This window comes from Bos taurus, chromosome 11 (genome assembly GCF_002263795.3).
Source record: "Bos taurus isolate L1 Dominette 01449 registration number 42190680 breed Hereford chromosome 11, ARS-UCD2.0, whole genome shotgun sequence".
NCBI classification, from domain to species: Eukaryota; Metazoa; Chordata; class Mammalia; order Artiodactyla; family Bovidae; genus Bos; species Bos taurus.
The window spans coordinates 64,914,044-64,932,284 of NC_037338.1; the positions used below are offsets into that span (position 1 = coordinate 64,914,044).

An 18,241-nucleotide genomic window follows, 5' to 3' on the forward strand; every position below is an offset into this window, starting at 1 on the left:
TAGTTCCCTGACCAGGAATTGAGCCCCAGCCCTCTGCCTTGGGAGCACAGAGTCTTAGCCACTGGACCGCCAGGAAAGTCCCTGTATTATTTTTTCACACATAAGTTATATAATATAGTATATTTGTCTTTCACTAAGCATAATACTCTCTAAGTCCATCCATGATTGCTGCAAATGGCAGGATTTCATTATTTTTTCTGACAGAGTAATATTCCATTATATATATATTTATATATATATATAAAATGGACTATATATATACATATATATGTATATATATACACATGCATCTTCTTAAGTCAACCTGTTGATGGGCAGTTGGGTTGCTTCCATGTCTTGACTATTGTAAATAGTGCTGCTATGAACATTGGCATGCATGTGTCTTTTTGAAGTAGAGTTTTTGTTTTTTTCTAGATATAGACTCAGGAGTGAAATTGCTAGATCGCCTGGTAGTACCACTTTTTAGTTTTTTAAGGATCCTCTATACGTTTTCTGTAGTGGTTGCCCCAATTTACATTCCAAGTTAACTTTGAGTACCTTTATTTCTGTCCCCTTTATCCTGTCATCTTGTTGGTGACAGGTTCCACTCTTTATCCCACTCATCTAAGATGTTCCAGGAATGTCTGTGGGCTCTTTGGGAATGCCACAGAAAAACATCCACAGCCCTGTGAGCATTTCCCTGTCTGGGTAGACTGCGTGACCGAGGAAACATGATTTGGGAAACAAATACTGGGGATCTGCCCAAATTTTGACTAAGACTCTTCCCTCTTCTATAATCCACTCTGGAGACAGACCGTGAATTCACATCAATAAATGCTTTGGGGAGTTAAAAGGGGTTTGCTTAAAAAGGTTCATAAAGATAAAGGTAATCTTATTACTAAGACAATTTAAAGTTTTTAGTTTTTTTTTTTTTTTTTTCCTTAAAGGGAAATTCTCTTTAGTTTGATTGCAAGGTAAGAGTTTTGTTGCTAACCAAGATAAAGTACAGTGCTGAATAATCTCTTAAATTAAAAATTGAAGTGTATGTTGCAGAGAATAGAGATAATTAAATAGCTTAGACTACAGTGGGTAAAGGGGAAAGAGTTTTCATAAAAATTAGCTAAGCAAAGGTAAATTGTATTAGAATCTTAACTTCAGATTAGGGTGCTCTGCTATTTGGCATACATTGAATTGATAATGCCTGTGTGTTAAAGAATTCTGGTTGTTTCTTTGCCTCTCTCACAGCTTATAAAAATGCAAGCAGACCTACCTAATGAATATTAATAGGAATGATGTGTAGATAATACATAAACCCCCTGGATCTGTGGACTTTGGATGAAGTAGTCAGAAAGGATTTCTGTGGCTTTATTTAATACCAAATTTACATACTTTTAAAGAATAAACATCATCTTAATATTTTAATATCAATATTCCAAAGTGGAGATTTTAGTGAAATAAAAAGCTTAATTTTCCTTCCCTGAACATTATCTTCACCAAGGTCTGCATTTTGAGAGACAGGAAACTGTTAGCTAAAAAAGAAATTAACTTAATCCCCCTTCATTAGGTTCCAGTCTTTTTTTTCTTTTGGTTACTTAGAGACAAGTAATAATTATATCTGCAGCAATGCAGAGCATGTTTTACACTTTTGTTGTACAAAAGAACTACAGTTGTTAAGGTGTCAGCAAAAGAAAACCAGAACATTGATAAATACTGATACATGTTTTTCCCCTGAAATCTTCTCTGACTCCTGAAAGTAAATTTCACTTAGGTGTCTGAACAGCATTTTAATTCATTAACAGGAGAAATCTACACGTGATCTTTGAAAATGTCAATCCACTAGCTAAACAATATTTTTCCAGCTAAGGTAATAAACACGACTGCTAAGTGGGTGGAAGAAATCTCAGATGACGGTACATCCCAGTTCTTTTAGAACGCCTAAAAGGTGGGCATTTTGTTTTCAAGTTGGTATTTTTTTGGATAGAACTTTTACCAAGTGCATGGCAAATCTCAGTGTTGCGTGTTATGTAAAGCATATGCTTTCTCTCTCTTTGGCATTGTGAAAAGAGGTTTTCGATTTTAGCTTTACAAAAGGGGGAAAATCATTAAAATGTAGTTTGTATCATTTCAGTCCGTTATTTGTCATCTTTATGGCTGTTCTATAGTTTTCATGGCACCTTTAATGGTAAGCTTGGTCAGGAGAGGTGAGCGGGAATGTGCACAGACTTGGCTGCGGGTGCTGCTGACAGTGTCTGCTAGCTGGGCTTCAATCCACGTCCCTGTAGATTTTAATGTCCCCACAGACTGCTGGCAGCCTGCTTCCAGCTGTGGCAGGCATGATGCAGTGAATTGCTTTTGAATGTTCTTTACTCAAATAGGCAGTAATTACAAGCTTAAAGAGGTTTAGTGGTCCAGTAAACTACATAATCACCCCTGAATTAGCCTGGGCTCATCAGTCGCAGTCCAGCAAGCTCGAGTCTGCTGTTTGTATGCAGCCTTGATCACATAGCAACCTGATCAGCAGGTGTGGAACAGCCAGAGTCCCCCATAAACACAACTGTCTACTGGGGACAATGATCTCTAATGAGATGAGGCTACACCATCACTGTAATTTAAGTGGGAAAATTAGCACTAGAGAATGAGTACCAGTTCCAGGGGTCTTTAGTCATATTGGGAGCAGCACGAATTCTCCATCTCTCTCCCTAGCTCTCGCTTTCTCTCTCTCAAGACATCTTCTCAACAAGTGTATTGGTTTTGTTTCTCACTTATGGATACTTTATTCTTTGTACAAGTGTTTTTCCTCAATATTTGATGCTGGACAAAGTGTCTGTAAAGGCAATAATGACGACTGTCAACAGACTCGTTCCAAGTGTTATCATTGTATTTTATCTTCCTGGTCTTTTCTCTTCACGGTTTCAAAACTCTTTTGCTTTGATTTTTAAAGAGGAAAAGTGTTCTTCGGGTGGGGGATAGGTCTCCTTGTAGCTGGCACGCTCTCGGCAATAGTGGAGATGAGCTGTATATAGTTTGGAAAAGATCCTTACTTTATTGAAGTTTATTGTATTAACTGGTCATGAACTTTCTTTTCAGCAAAGTGATCTAGGATGGTATGCCACTGATTTATTTGTTACAGTGAAATTCTTGGGGGAGGCTTGTATGTCGAAACTGTCTTCTCTATTCTTTCTTCAGTCCTGTGAGATGGAGAACTTGAATTTTATTACATTGCAGTTGGAGAGTGGGAAGGGAACTTTTGCAACATGTGAACCCAAAACAACATAGAGTGGGTTTTGAAGAAACTTCAGGGGAATTTGTACATGCTAAGAAAGACAAACAGAATAACTCAGGAATGAAGAACATGAAGAACTAGGTTTCTTAGGGTCAAATACCAACTTCCTCCTATTTGCATGTAACTTAAACTGCACCTCAGTTTCCCCATTTGTAACATCAGGGTAAAAACACTGACCTCATAGATTTGTTAGAAGGATTAAACAAGTAAATACTTGTAAAGTACTGAGAACATTGCCTGGCACAGTGTGAGCATTATAACATGTCAGTTAAATAAATAAAATCTACGCTGCTTTTGGGATTTGTAGAACTGAGTGAGAAGGATGAACAGTTGTTGAAACGGGGCTGCTAGTTTTCTGCTGTTTATCTGAAGTCATCTACTTATAAATGCTAGTTGACGCATTTTGGGTGTCTCTAACTTCAATAGCACTCATTCGTTTATACAACAAATATTTATTGGGCACAGAACTGGGCTGGTTGCCTTGTAAATGGCAATAGCATTCCTGTGTTTTTATTAGTATTCTACTAAAATGAAATGGTTCCAAATGGAATTTAACTCATATTTGATTAAGAATCACATACAAAATGAAAGTAATTGGTAGAAAAACACACAACAATTAATTTCAAAGCAGACAATTTAAGGCATATTGTAATGCAGTTGGATGGAAGAGCAGGCATTTGTTTCTATAATCCTTAAAGAGTGTTCTTGCATATAACCTACCCTCATTCTTATGTTTATAAGCAACACGAGAAGAATGAATAAAGTGATGGATGTATTAGTTTCCATTAAGTTTTGTATCTTGTAACAAAATTTCCTATTACTTCCATTAACAGAACTGAGGTGTAGACCCACACACATTAAGATAATAGCTTCTTCATAAAATGAGTAGTAATCATCATCTATGTATTCATGATTAACTCATCAGGAATGAGTGGGTTGGCTCCACCCAGCATTTAGAAAACAAAAATAATTTGGAAGTGAATTTTCTCAACTTGTATGGTATCAGTTCAGTTCAGTTCAGTCACTCAGTCATGTCCGACTCTTTGCGACCCCATGAATTGCAGCACGCCAGGTCTCCCTGTCCATCACCAACTCCCGGAGTTCACTCAGACTCACGTCCATTGAGTCAGTGATGCCATCCAGCCGTCTCATTTTCTGTCGTCCCCTTCTCCTCCTGTCCCCAGTCCCTCCCAGCATCAGAGTCTTTTCCAATAAGTCAACTCTTCGCATGAAGTGGCCAAAGTACTGGAGTTTCAGCTGGAGAACACCCAGAGCTGATCTGCTTTAGAATGGACTGGTTGGATCTCCTTGCAGTCCAAGGGACTCTCAAGAGTCTTCTCCAGCACCATAGTTCAAAAGCATCAATTCTTTGGCGCTCAGCTTTCTTCACAGTCCAACTCTCATATCCATACATGACCACTGGAAAAACCATAGCCTTGACTAGACGGACCTTTGTTGGCAAAGTAATGTCTCTGCTTTTCAATATGCTATCTAGGTTGGTCATAACTTTTCTTCGAAGGAGTAAGAGTCTTTTAATTTCATGGCTGCAGTTACCATCTGCAGTCACCAAGTTTCAAATCCCAGCTCTATTACAAACTGTGTGAAGAGAAAGTTATTGGTCCTTTTGGTACTCCAGTTTCTTCATCTGTAAAATGGGTATAATAATTGAGCCTCTCTTATAATGTTTTGTGGAGATGACGTGAGTTAATGCATGTGAAGGATTTGAAACACTGCCTGTTACATCCTTACTTCTTAGTGTATGTTGCTATGACCGCTTCGATCACTCTTACTAATACTACTAAGCTGCTATTTAATCAAGTCCCTTTGGATGGATGCTGGAGGGAGAATATGGGGAAAAGTCCTGATGAACTAACTTCCACCTCACAGCTCCTTCCCTGACCCTTGATGTTTGCCTGCAGGGCAGAAGCAGTGGGGATGTGAGCTGGGGGTGGAGGGGAGGAAGGAGGCAACTCTCCCTGGATCTAGGCTATTAAAACTGCAGAGAAACAGTCACCACTCACTGCAATGGAGAACTTTCGTGTTCATGTTCCATTAGAATATGTTTTTGGTTTTACAATGTTTAGCTTAAAAAGGGAATGGAGAGATGGGAAAGAAACATCAGTGAAAGTGTAGCCAAGTGGAGAAACTCGGAGGGAGGCTGACCTGGCTCCAGATCTATGTAGCTGTGAACCTTTGTGCACATTTTGGGACCTAGCCGAGCCTCAGCTTTCTCATCTGTACAGTGGAACTGAGCATAGTCCCCACTCCTAGGGTCACCAAGAGTATATCTGTGTAATGCACATGTCCTACTGACAATCTAGAAGAGTTCAAACGAGCTGTTATTTAAAGTGATCCAAAAAGTACACAAAAGAAGTTCATTTTCTCCCCTGTTCCCACCCCTACCCCCATCCCCTACTCCTCTTACCCTGTTTTTCTTATAGGTTTTTCTGTGTTTCCTTTTATAGCCATGGTTTCCTACTAAGAGAATCAATATTCAGGGGGTTCATTAATAATCATAACTGTTCAAAGTAATTTCAGCACTCTTCATGAATTTTAATACTTTTAGAAGGATATAAGTAATTGCTAATTTAGAGTCTAAATTTTATATCTTTAATGCATATATTTAAAAATACTCTTGGAACATATCTATAGCTACTGAAGAATAGATCTAAACATTGTTATTATAATGGAATTGCAAGCAACTTAAAAAAAGTTCCCAATACAGAGGATTATGAATGTATTCTAATGTAGTATCCTTTTTTTTTTCTTTATTTGGTGTTTTTATGTTTGAAGGATATTTATAAGAAATTAAAAGATCAGATAGATGAGACAGGGAATACATTATAGTATTAGCCTCTTATAATTAAATATATAACAACGTTTTCAGTGCTGTGTATTGTATAGTCTCATTAGTGCAAAACTGAAGACTGTTACTAAATACTACCTAGTGTTCAATTTTTCCTTCCACATTCATGTCATTTTCATGTAATAAGATCAAGTTTAGAGATTCCTACCTGACCTTCCTGCTTGCACACTTCCTACTAGCAACTTCTTATAACCACTGCTGGATAGACAAGAAATTGGAGGGCTTGTCTGGAAAATGGCTCGACTGGGCTTCAGAAGAAGCCAGTGCTGAGCACTTAGTCTGAGCCGCTGGGCAATCTGGGACCGTTGGTTGAGAATTAAGAAAGCAAGTTGAAATCCTGTAACTTCACTGATGATGCTCCAAACATTTTTGGCTTCTTAGCCAGTCAGGACCCCACCACCGTTCTTTTGATTTCAGCCCGTGAGGATGCAGGACTCAACTGCTATGCATTCAGGCTTTGCTCTTCCACTGCACGGTACTCTGCTTTTGTAATGCAAATGGGAGGCACAAAGTGTCTCTTTGATAATGTGCAGTCAGAAGACAAAAAAGCATTCACTGAAACAGTAAAACTAATTCATAAGGCTGAAAGACAATAGGGAAGCATTATGGATTTTTTTAAAGGAAAGAAGTATCCTAGATCAATGTAATTGTCACAGTGTAAGCTATTCATAGTCAGTGCAAAAGGGGAAAATGGCTGCAAGTTTATTTAAAGTGGCAGAAGTTTTTATAGGCAAAAAAAGATGATGTTAAACAAATACAAATATATTTGGTTAACAAGCCTCTGCTTCTGCTCTTAGAGGTCACATACATAGCTGGTTATTTTATTTTAGATCTACAATATTCCCTTAGTGACAAGAACTCAGTAGAAGTTTTAAAAGAACACAGAGATCCAATGGTTAAGAGCCATATGGTAGTTTTTTTTTCTTCTTCTTCTTTAAAGGGAGTATCTCTCCATCACATACCAGAGTTTAGCTCAAGGTCAACTTATATTAATGCATTAAACTTGGCTGTGGAGGAGGCAAAGGGCTGGAGAAAAAGGGATAAAAGAAGTTCCGAAATTGTTCTTCCAACATATTCAGCCAAGCAACAGAACATTGCCTTGATAAGGGTGATATTGGACAGTTGCCATAATTCCTCCTGTTAGATTCAGCTCCCCTGGTACCTATTCCCATACCTTTTAAAGTATAGCATGTAACATTTTGCTTGAAAATTGCTTCCACCTCTATTGCTTTGTTATAGCTGTTTTGCAGTTTCGGTGGAGAGGCAGTTCTGTGTCACAAGAAATTACTAATCTGAGGCTTGAGAAGGGGCAGCGTAGCTTTCCATTATCTCACCAGTGAGCTCTGTACAGGATTATTTTCAAATTTTCTGCTGCCATTACAATGAGCTGTTAGAGTGGGCAAGGCAGTGAAGGGGGAGCATTATTGAAACTTGGTTACCAGGGTAGATAAGATAAAGTTCATCACTGTCTTGGCATCCACATTTGCAGTCAGGGGTGGAAGATTTGATGAAAGGAGTACATTTGGTCAAGGATATCGTTAAGATAGAAAGCTGGACATTTTCCATCTGTGTGTGCTGAAGAGTTTCTTTTCCCATTAACGCGCATCTCAAAGAGTGGGCTGGATTGTTTAAAGAAATAAGTTTTCTTCCAGTGTGTTGTAAATTTGTAAATACCAGATAACCAACATCAGGACCCCCCTCCCTATTCTCAAGCACAAGATTGGAATTGGACAGAGATAACTTTCTTTAGAGAGTTGCCATTTTCTTCCTGTCACTTTCTATCCTCTCTCTCTGGTAAAAGGACAGTTCAGACTTAATTTTTATGTAAGCTATTTTTAGATTTTTTTTTTCCAGACAACCTCTATTTCTACTACACAGGACACATACTCTGGGGATCATTTTATTCTTTGATGGGGTTATTGAGCCATCACTGCTATCTGAGGTCATTATTAGAAGCCACACTGCAGTTCCAGAAACATAGGAAGAGTGGCAAGTAGTGTCTATTTCAGCAGGAGATGGGGAAGAAGTCAGGGTGTTGATTATTGAAATCAGGATGGTCATTGAGTGAGTTCTTTCCTTTAGCTCGGGTTCCACTGCCCACAAGCCACTTGTTTTCCCTCTGAGTCCAGCAGCTCTGCTCTCTCCAGGGAAGCCAGCCTAATACATGTGTGCAGGTTTAATGTTGGAAGGGAGGGTCAGCTTTACCCATACATAATCACTGTTTTATGGCTTTCACTCATTCCTGAGGTGTTAATGCAGATCAAATGGGAAACACTCCAGAAAGAAGCCTTGCAGCTACTGCCCTGCCTCACTCTCCCGTCTCAATCGTTAATTCTTATTGTAAGATCTAAAGGTAATTTTGTTTGCTCTCTTAATGCGTTGCAGTTCTCCCAGTGGTCCTTGCATATCCTTTCTCAAATTCCCATCTTGATCAATTGTTTGCAAATAATTAAGCTTTTAAGAGATAATGGCAGGAAGCTAATGTACACAACAAAGGAGAGGTCTCCCGTCACCGTCTATTGGACTGTGGTCAAATTTGCTTTGATATCCCACAGTGATTAGGATGGTTGGTATATCTGGCAAGTGCTATCCCTCTTTCCTTCACGAGAACCCACTGATCTTTCTTCAACCAGCGTCCTTGCTGGTTAGATGCCATAATAGCAAAGGTGTTCAGGAAAATGGCAAGGGGGGCCTAGCCCTGTGGTTGCAATGGTTTGAAATAAATTTTCTATTTTCTTCCTAAAATGGCACTCCTCCTCTCTTTTGTAAAATGACATCTACCTTTGCCCTTCTCATGGTCTCCCTAGCCCTATGGGCAGAACGCAAACTGGGCTTTGAATGTTTTCACAGCAGCCTTGCCTGTGGCATGTGGGGTTTTTGTCAAGTCATTTTTTCTTTTTAAGTCTACAAAGGAGTAACTCATACTGTCCAGAAAACGCTTATCTAGTAAAGATGATTAGGATTTAAGATAGTTAAACATACTGGATTTCAGTTAAAAAGCCTCCTTCTTTGTGAATTTTTGGCTGAGTGTGGATTAACTACCTGAAGCTGTGGCTTTCATGTGATTCTAGCAAATATGAATTTTTATTTTTTCAGGGAATGGAAAGTTTGCAGGACACTAGGTCCAAGAACTATCAGAAAAAGAAAAATATCCAGTTGTCCTACCATAGACAAAGGTTTAGGAATTTTGTTGATACCTCTTTTTTCCCCTTAACAATGACCAGATTATTGTGATATTTAATTTCATCCAGGCTCGTTCATTTCTATTAAAAAAATATATCCTGAACAACTGAAAATTGTTTAATGGAGACAGAGTGCTGGGTCTCCATAGCTTGAGGCTGCCTGGCAATTATGCTGCATGAAATTAGGCACAGTTTGTTCCAATTACTTAAAATCAGATCACATGAAAAGTGACAGAGGGGAAAATAAAAGGGTTGAACTTTCTCATTTTATGATATTTAAATTATGAAATCAGAAACTGCATGATGTAAAGAAACAATCTAAATTTGCACTGACAATTTGCAGGCCATAGATTGCTCTTTGAAGCTATAATGATTCAGGTGACTTTAAAGATCCAAAGAGAATTTTCCTGACACCCCTTGCATAAATAAAATGTGAATCTCTTTTGCTTTCTAAGAATTTATGTAAAACTTGCTCACAAACAAGCATGCAAAAATACTCTTGAAAACACAGCACAAATAAATGACTGTGACAATTCTCAATTTTCAAAGTAACTAAAGGTAAATGGCATAAATATTAATTTTTATCCAGTTCTGGTCATAATATTAAAACACAACTAACAAGACAGGGCAAAAGGTGTTACCATTCAGCTGTGGTGAAGAGGGACCATTGACATGTTTATTAATTCTTTTGAAAATCACTGAAAGAAGACCTGGCAAAACTGTAAGCAAATTATATTATAGAGGATGTTATAGATTGGAAATGACTTAGGTACATCAGTATACAACCCTATATAGCAAATAGTACCAACAACTAGATGCTAAAATTTGCATATTTCAGTCAGGTTTGTATTACTTAAGAATTGCTAGCCTGGAGAACTCCCAGATGATAAAATCAAGGAAAAGTTACCTGTTGTTCAAAGTCTCATGGTTAGTGAATAGCAGTGTAATTTATACAATCTAATAGGGTCATATATAACTATGTAGTTTTTCAACTAGTATAGATGTAGATCTACTATATGTATATATACGTGCTTTGTGCTCAGTTGTGTTCAACTCTGTGCAACCGCATAGACTGTAGCCCACCAGGCTCCTCTGTCCATGTAATTTCCCAGGCAAAAATACTGGAGTGGATCGCCATTTCCTACTCTAGGGGATCTTCCCAACCCAGGGATCAAACCCATGTCTTTTGAATCTCCTGCATTGGCAGGGATTCTTTACCATTGTCCCACCTGGGAAACCCTTCATTTGGCTTGTATTGTGTGGCAAATATTTATGCAATAGGAGTCGTGTTTTAAACCTTGGGCAGTGAATTGCTTTTAGGTCAGTGTTCAATCATTAGATTTTGCTTGTGATGACTGGCATCCTAGTGAGTAGGGTGATTGTCACCTATGATCTTCACCGATTATGGAGGTGATATACTTTGCTTTGAAAAGAATGGGTAGCTATCACTTTTAGGAATGAAGTAAGAAAAGTAGTGCTGTGGATCTCGGATTAGACTGTTTATACTTCCTATGGGCTTTGAAAAAAATCTTGTCATACATTTTGATGTTGCATTTGAGTGGAAAGTATCTGTGTATCATGGCAAGTTAGAGCCATTCCTTTGTCTCATCAATATTTGGTTTCCTTTATGTGAAGGTCTGGGCTTTGAGGATGGTGAATGAGAAATTTGAGGGTGTTTGAGATGCTTAAATGAGTGGGAAAAGAAACATGACCAAGGAAAGAAATAATCAGAATGGGTGTTTCTGAGTGTGATGCTTGCTTTTATGGGGATAAAGCGGAGAGAATGGTGTGAGAATGATAAGGCAGGCTAGTGGAGAGTGGGGAGGGTAGGGCTTGGCATTTGAGTTGAGACTTGACAATGACATTGGAGTAGGAACTTGCGAGTAGGAACCTACTTGGTGTGTTGGAAGAACGGAAGATGGCTGAACAGAAAGTGAGGTGGGGTGAGGCGAAGACGATACCATCTAGAAGGTGGGTGGGGCTGGATGGTGGTGAGTCTTGCAGGCAAGGTGAGTGTATGGAGGTTTTTGAAGGGGGACAGGAATGGAGATTATGAAAGGCCTTGCCACACCCTTCTGTCATGAAGAGGCTTAGATGCTGGATGGGAAGCAGGAAATATGCCTGGGTCATGTTGCTGCCGATCGTGCCAGCCCCGGGCCAGTGTCCTCACCTGTAAAACGGGAGGGACAATAGATTCCATTTATGTCCCTCAAAGGGATATAATGGGGATTAATTACCACTTTGTCTGTAATATACTCGAAGCTCTTAAGAGAGCAGCACTATATTCCATGAAAGCAAAGCCTTATTCTAATTGTGTATTTATTGATTAAGTGACAATCAAGTCACAATGCTTATGGGAAAAATGGCTACATCTCTGCTTGCCACAAACGAATCCCATGTGTATAGATATAGAACATATTTAAACTTACATATAAGAGCATTGAAGTGGTCATTAACGAGACTTCTAAGCATCTAATCGGACATTATTAATAAGATTGAAAGCTATGTTAATTAACATTCAATAGACCAGAATTTAATTTCTGATGGCACATACAGTAAAATGGAGAGTTGGGGTGCTTTTTCCCATTCATATAGAGAAGAGAAAGTTGACTATCAGGACAGTTTCTATCTTGGGAGAGTTTATTGGGGTGAAGTGTTCAAAATAGTCAGTGTCTCAACTAGATGGAAATCATGTCCTCAGCTTCTCTCCCAGGCTTTAGAAATGTATATTTCAAACTTAGATATAGTTGACTATTAAATAGAAAGTATCTGTGCCAAAACTAATCTTAGTAGAATTCTAAACATTTTTACAAGAAGTATGGATTTCATTTTATTATCTAATCATGTAATATTTTTTGTCCACTCTTAACTCCTGAGACTTGTTCTTCGCACGCAAAATGTTCTGGTCTTTGACCTTACTACATTGGCCTGTGTTCAGAATCCTAGAGTATGTTGACATTCAGATAGGGAACCAACTTTGGTAGAATTTCATTTGGTTGTGCTTTACAGAAGAGTTGAAATGAATAGTGTTTTTTTTTTTTTTTTTAAATACACCCACTTCAACTTTGATATGGAGAAGGCAATGGCAACTCACTCCAAAACTCTTGCCTGGAGAGTCCCATGGACGGAGAAGCCTGGTGGGCTACAGTCCATGGAATCTCGAAGAGTCGGACATGACTGAGCGTGTTCACTTTCACTTTCATGCACTGGAGAAGGAAATGGCAACCCACTCCAGTGTTCTTGCCTGGAGAATCCCAGGGACGGGAGAGCCTGGTGGGCTGCCGTCTATGCAGTCGCCCAGAGTTGGACACGATTGAAGCAATTTAGCAGCAGCAGCAGCAGCTTTGATATTGGTATCCAGCAACATGGTGCTTTTTTTGAGAGGAGAATGTGATGCTAACAAAATGCTTACTTTCTGGGGGCCTAGGCTGAGCTTGTTGGTCCAATGGTCAGCTTTAGAAATCTGTGGTTCTAGAAAAATATTATGTCAAGGTGGTACACTTTTGTATGGTCAAAAAGGATTTGTTATTTTAATCCTGTAAAATACAAGGAAGATCCTATTGAACTTTCTGTGTTTGTAACAAATAAACCTGTTAAAGAATAAACTCCATATCAAGGTTCTGCAAGTATCCTAAGTAGCTATTTATACACTTCACTAATCTTTGTAATTGGCTTGTCTTTTACTGCTGTTAATTAGATGATGTAGTATTCCATTAATAAGAGTGACACACCTCAGCATTTTTACCTTTAATTATAGACCTCAGCAGACATTTACGTTATTGACAAAATCGCCTCAAATTGCCTGATGCACACATCTTTTTATTTTTAACAGAGCATATGTGTTTATTATTGAATCCCTTGCACCTAGCATTGCACCTGTTGTGATGTGCACATTGTGTGTTTGGAGCATATAGGTATACACCCATCCTTTTTGTCCTCTTTCAGCACCCTTACCCTTCTGAAGAACAGAAAAAGCAGTTGGCACAAGACACGGGACTCACCATCCTTCAAGTGAACAACTGGTAAGTAATTTGGCTTTGTGTTTACACACAATCTGCTTTCCCCTCTGGCAACCTGCAGCTCTTGTTTTGCATTAAGAAGACACACCCAGTTTTCCCTGGTGGCTTGTTGATCCAAAGGTGAGAACACAGGATGAGCCACAGCACTTGCTAGATTAGAAAGTTTTCTTTCTAGCACTTGCTAGAAAAGAAAACACCGTATTGTTCTACACCTCCTTTATAAATTGACAAATTTTAGGCATAGTAAAAATAAGTGTTTAATTCATTTAGCTGTGGCTCTGTAAATGTCTCAGGTGTTTTTTTTTTTTTTTTTTTTTAATCTTTAAGGACGATCAATAGAAAAAGTAATATCCTTGTTTCTATGAAACAAGAAACTCCACTGTCACATCTGTTAGATTTTAAATTCGCTGAATAACTAAGCTCACTGAGAATTTGTTAGACAGTGCATTCCAGGATGGGCACTCCATCCCTCTTATCTCCCTATGGAAAAAAGAAAAAAAAAAGTGTTTCTACTTTGAAGCTATTCAAAACTTGATGTATCTCAGGGTTGTGTAATACTGTTTCTAAGTAAATGTGTAAATTCCTGATTTGGAAGAGAAGCTGAGATTATGTACCAAGGATAGCCAACAATATTCTGACTCAATGTATAGCAGTGTGGCAAACAGCCTTTGAGGAAGTATGATTTATTACCCTTTGTGATTGTGCTGAAAGCCAGGTCCATATAATCACCCAGAGCTAGTGTCATATTTGAAGGGTATCGAAATCTGATCTCCTTTAAAACTAAGTGTATCTAATTAATTGTCCCAATATTTTTAGATTAGTGTTTATGATGGGGAAACCTTATCCTCTTTGAAGTAAAATCCAGAAAAGGCCCAAAGCCTGATTGGGGAAAAAGGAGAACTGAGAATGCCAGTCTGCAGACAGAAGTGTTTCTTTCTGTTCAATAAGTGTCAAAGATTAATATTACAGAATCTCTGATTACATGGCCTAATCCATTTTGGTGAATAAATTTGTTCTTGATGTCCATTGCACCTACATTAACAGACTCTTCTCTGTTAGAGAGCCTGGGAGCCTTTGGGAGAGATTTCAGATATATTAAGCCCCATTACAGAAAATGTAATTTCTGTCAATATAATCCCATGTATTCTTCAATTTAGTATTTTAGAGATAACAAGCTACTTACAATATATTTGCCTTTGGAGGATTAATTTACAAAGTGCACTATCTCCAAGACACAGACAGACCCATATAAGCATTGCTTGTAAGGGTTATCAATTTCAGTGACCTTATGGCGGCCTTGGGAGATCAATTTTTGCAGCCCTTTTAGTGAAGTGGATCAGGAACCAACAGAAGACATGCTGTACCTGAGCATGTTACTGGGAGTCTTGTGGCTGCTGCGGGTTTTTTGTTTGCCTCTTATACCTGCAGCTGTATCTTACTTTTCAACATTCTTGATACTGTATACTTGAACTCTGTTTTTCAAATTGTTCTGGACAGTATTATAGGGCAGACTATCCATTTTGCACACGTTCCTAAATTCCTGCATATTTTAAAAGTTAAACTGATGAGGACGCAATTTGAATACAATGGAGGCTGTACAAAGATTTATTTCTCTGGGAAATGATCCCCTTTGAGGGCCAAGGAGTGGCTGGGCCAGTTCTCATTAAGCAAGGCAATACACTACCCGTTCAGGTGAGCTATCACACACGCCATCTCTCTTCCTCTTCAGTGTTGCTAGAAAACTCTATCCACAAACATCGTTACCAGAGAACAGATTCCAATACAAGCTGCTTGTTACAGGTAGACAGCCTCCTGGGATATTTCCTCTGGGTGCTAGGGCAGGCAGACATTCCTGTGGCACAGAGCCGGGCACGGTTGTCTTTTCATAGAGTCTCTGCACAGTAGTCACAGTCAGATTTCCGCGGTTTTGCGATTAAGAGGGAAAAAATAAGGACTTTAAAAAGTTATCATACGTACCAGATAATAATTTTTCAACATAGATGCAGACTCTACCCTAAACTTCACTGTGATATTCAATTCTGCACAGGCACATAACTTGAAAATCCCTTTTCCTTATAACCTGGGATGTAAACCCAACTCTCTTCTCACCTGGCACCATGCAGTGTGCACGGGCTCTCTGCTTCTGTATGAAGTGAGAAGTGACCTCTGCTGGCACTTCATTGCTTCGCATTTGGCAATTGTTTCAACTCTACAACAGCTTTGTGGTGGACCAAGGATCCTCAACCTCTGTTAGAAACCAAACCACACAGCAGCAAGTGAGAGGTGGGTGAGTGAGCCAAGCTGTTCATCTGTATTTCCAGCCGCTCCCCATCTCTCGCATTACCACCTGAGTTCCACCTCCTGTCATATCAGCAAAGGCATTAGATTCTCACAGGAGCTCAAACACAACTGTGCTTGAATCATCCTGAAACCACCCGCTGCTGACCGGTCCGTGGAAAATTGTCTTCCACCAAATGGGCCCCTGGTGACCAAAAGACTGAGGGCCACTGTGGTAGAGAAATTCCCCTCCAGTAGCTGAAAGTTGTAAGAGAAGTTGTTTCTTTTAAATTCGGTGAATAATGACATTCCCACATTTGATTTGAATTTTTAACGGTGTATTACTTTTCATCCAAACCTTCTCCTTTTATGGAACGGATAACTGATTTCTTTTTCTCTGGACTTTGAGTTGCAAATATGAGGCAAAAATGGGGAAACCCAGATGGCACTCTATTGAAACCCAAGATGCGAGAGAATCTTAAATGATGATGGCAGACTTGAAGATGAAAGAACACAACACTAAGTGGAGCTCATTTTTCTTTATCGTAGTAAAAAAATTATACAAAGTTTTTTTGAGAGCCTGTAAATACTTTTCCCGTATTGAACATCAAGCCCACGTTACCTCACTCTGGAAATAATAATTAAAAAAAAAAAACCACTTCATAAGTATTTTAGCATTTCCCTTTCACTTCATTTAGGCACATTTAAAATTGTGTGTCTTCCTTTTTGGATTTTTTAAGACTTGTTAACACACATGTACATTTTGTACAAACTATGAGTCACTGTTGAAGAGATGTAATAAGATGCTGAAGGGCAGGTTGGGTGTAGATCAGTCATAATTATTGGCAGCAACATAATGTATTGAAATACACAATATGAGTATGAAAAATATAAACTCCTGTTGAGTTGTTAGCTTGTCATAGAAACCCTGGCTGATGCAGCTTAAAGTTAGATTTTGACAGAAAAATGAGATGAGAAAAGTTTGATGCATTGTAATAATTCTTTCATTCCCTCTCTGAACTAATTTTACGCCTTTTTAATTGACATAAGTAATATATACTACCTGCCTTGGCTGACTAAGGATAAAGCAGATGGGATTTGGTGGGGAGAGGGGATCACAGGGAGAATTTAAATGTAAAACAACAAGACAGATTTGATTAAGAGAAAATCTGAATTAAAAGAAATAAGTTTTAACTTGTGTGTTTGGTCTATGTATCAGAGTACAAACAGGAGAAATCGTAAAATGGTTGGTACTAGCACTTTGTAGGAATTGGGCTCTGGGATGGAATGTGACATTTATTAGATGAGACATTGTAGCAAAAATCTATGCCAAGACATTTTTTGAGAATTGAGGCAATTATGCAAATAATTTGGGTAAAAATATTTTACCTAAATTATCCAACTATTTGAGGTAACCGCATGTTTTTTAAAAAAATCAACCTCCATAACTAATGGCCTAAACATTTCTATCTACTAGCATTCTATGGTAGACTTTGACTTAAAGCATAATAATTTTAAAAATATATTAATAATGTGTGCTATAAATGTGTGTGTCTTCTTCCTTTGCTCTCTCACTCCCAATTATGTTTTGAGCCAAAAATGATAAATAATAGCATTTGATGCCTTTGTCTTATTGTTTTTTCATTGTTGTTCTGGTTGCAATAAATACTTCAGTTATATCAGGGTAAAACTATTACTAATATGTTGACTGTCATTTAGGTGGAAACTTCTTAAATTTTTAGATTAGATGGTTATGTAGACCTTTTCATATGAAGGCAGAACTTTGAAGAAAACAAACACACATATGCACAATGTCAATACTGGGTTCTTTCCTCTCCTGAATACACCAACTTTATTCTTTTATATTGAAAATATGAGTGTAGAATGGTCAAATAAAGGCTCCCTTACATGTTTTCACAGCCATGTTGCAGACTTGGGAATTCCATATGATGAAAACTTGTGCCTGCAATTGTATCTTACTTGCTGCATGCCTCAGATGCCTCCTGCCTCAGCAGAGTTCTAGCCTAGAGTGTACTGAATAAATGTTACATTGCCTTTGTTTAGCCCTTCTCATCTGTGCACTTTCCCATTAAGGCCTAATGTTCCATGATTACTCTGTTGTCTCTCAGAGGGCAGTGGGTTTTAGGTGCAAAATACATAGTTAAAAGAAATACAGTGTTGATGTGGACAGAAGAATCCCTCTCCATCAACAGAGTGCCTAAGATTTCAGGGAACATGGGAACTCCAAGATGACACTTTACGGAACCATCATAGCTCTTCAAGTTCTCAGATTTAGTACACATACCAGATTTTCCTAGTTTTTTCATTTGTTGTCTTCAAAACTATAAAGCATTCAGGCATCACTTCCCATTGATTACCAGTGGCAGGGGAAGTATGTTATCTTTGGAGGTTTCAGCCATTGGTAGGTAAAAATGTAAACTTATTTTTCTAATAGGATCGCTCTTATTATAATAAACAGATTCAACTGTAAAAGGTCAAGTTTCTTTCTGAATTATGGTAATAATGTAGCAAATACTTTTAGAAGTAATCAAAGATTCTATAAATACAGGTACCTGTGTAGATGTAAATGTTAAAACATTCACAAATTATCCTTTCAACTTCTGAGATCTAAAAA

The 18,241-nt window shown here is 38.3% G+C and overlaps 1 protein-coding gene across 6 annotated transcripts in view; it reads left to right on the forward strand.

Moving 5' to 3' along the window:
* The window catches only part of MEIS1 (Meis homeobox 1), a 188,059-nt gene that overhangs the window by 105,429 nt on the left and 64,389 nt on the right, over positions 1–18,241 (forward strand). For all 6 annotated transcript variants that reach the window (XR_009496298.1, XR_009496297.1, XR_009496299.1 and 3 more), the window contains 1 exon segment: positions 13,256–13,332. Coding sequence is in view for 2 of the 6 variants with exons in the window: in XM_005212878.5 (XP_005212935.1) it covers positions 13,256–13,332 (77 nt within the window). In the remaining 4 variants the exon portion in view is untranslated.